This window comes from Mandrillus leucophaeus, unplaced genomic scaffold (genome assembly GCF_000951045.1).
Source record: "Mandrillus leucophaeus isolate KB7577 unplaced genomic scaffold, Mleu.le_1.0 Scaffold124, whole genome shotgun sequence".
NCBI lineage: Eukaryota > Metazoa > Chordata > Mammalia > Primates > Cercopithecidae > Mandrillus > Mandrillus leucophaeus.
Window position 1 is genome coordinate 2212699 of NW_012100765.1, and position 1560 is coordinate 2214258.

At 43.5% G+C, this 1560-nt stretch overlaps 1 protein-coding gene across 1 annotated transcript in view; it reads left to right on the forward strand.

Annotated features, from left to right (window-relative positions):
- ATP8B1 (ATPase, aminophospholipid transporter, class I, type 8B, member 1) overlaps positions 1-1560 on the forward strand; it is a 93015-nt gene that overhangs the window by 66587 nt on the left and 24868 nt on the right. Inside the window, exon 21 of the mRNA XM_011971744.1 lies at positions 836-1124. Coding sequence (XP_011827134.1) covers positions 836-1124 — 289 coding nt within the window. The remainder of the gene's footprint in view (positions 1-835; positions 1125-1560) is intronic.

A 1560-nucleotide genomic window follows, 5' to 3' on the forward strand; every position in this document is an offset into this window, starting at 1 on the left:
AAAAAAAAAAAAAAAGACTTAATAGTATATGATATATGAAAGGATGTATACCAAAGAGGTCAAAGTGGTTATCTTGGTTTATTAATTAATGGGTATTTTTCATTTTCTTCTTTATAGATTGTTGGATTTTCTAAATTTTTGTTGCATATATATTTTATAAGCTGGATGTGGTAGCATGTGCCTGTAGTCCTAGCTACTCTGGAGGCTGAAACAGGAGGGTGGTTTGAGCTTAGGTGTTCGAGGCTGCAGCATGCAATGATCACACTTGTGAATGAATAGCCACTGCACTTCAACCCAGGCTACACAGCAAGACACCATCTCCATTAAAAATATATATATATAGCCAAGCACGGTGGCTCACGCCTGTACTCCCAGCACTTTGGGAGGCCAAGGTGGGCAGATCACAAGGTCAGGAGATGGAGACCATCCTGGCCAACATGGTGAAGCCCTGTCTTTACTAAAATACAAAAAAAAAAAAAAATTAGCCAGGCATGGTGGCGCACACCTGTAGTCCCAGCTACTCGGGAGGCTGAGGCAGGGAAATCGCTTGAACCTGGGAGGTGGAGGTTACAGTGAGCCAAGATCGTGCCACTGCATTCCAGCCTGGCAACAGAGACTCCGTCTCAAAAAAATACATATATATGTGTGTGTGTGTGTGTGTATATATATGTATACACATACATATACATATTTTGATTATAAAATCAAATTTGTTTGTCAAATACAATCAGTGATATAACCCAAAAATTATCCTTCACATAATTTAAATCTTGGGAATGGTACTCCTGGGGTAAAACTAAAATGAATGTAACCTTTTCCCTCTCTGATTTCACAGAATGAAATTCTTCTCGAGAAAAAGACCAAGAGAAGTAAGATTCTGAAGCTGAAGTTCCCAAGAACAGAAGAAGAAAGACGGATGCGGACCCAAAGTAAAAGGAGGCTAGAAGCTAAGAAAGAGCAGCGGCAGAAAAACTTTGTGGACCTGGCCTGCGAGTGCAGCGCAGTCATCTGCTGCCGTGTCACCCCCAAGCAGAAGGCCATGGTGGTGGACCTGGTGAAGAGGTACAAGAAAGCCATTACGCTGGCCATCGGAGATGGGGCCAATGATGTGAACATGATCAAAAGTGAGTCATGCACCGACGGCCAGTGGGGCCCAACGTGCTGGAGAGGAAAAATGGCTGGAATGTGTAGGGGGTGGGGTTTTTTTGGTAGATTTTACAGCTTTGGTTTTCATAGAACAGATGTTTCATAAAGCAACTTAACCATGACAACGCCTGTGACCCTACCCCCAGAAAGCCCATAGCCCATCAGGAGGAAAGAGTATCACTAACAGGGCTCCTGAAGGATGCTAAGAGGAAGATAAAGTCTATAGAGGGGGCAATTTATCCTTATATTTTTCTTCTTTTACATAGATGTGGTGTATTTTTTCCCCTCTGTCCCATATTTCGGGTTTATTAAAAGCCCTGATATTGGCTGGGCACAGTGGCTCACGCCTATAATCCCAGCACTTTGGGAGGCCAAGGTGGGCGGATCACAAGGTCAGGAGTTCGAGACCAGCCT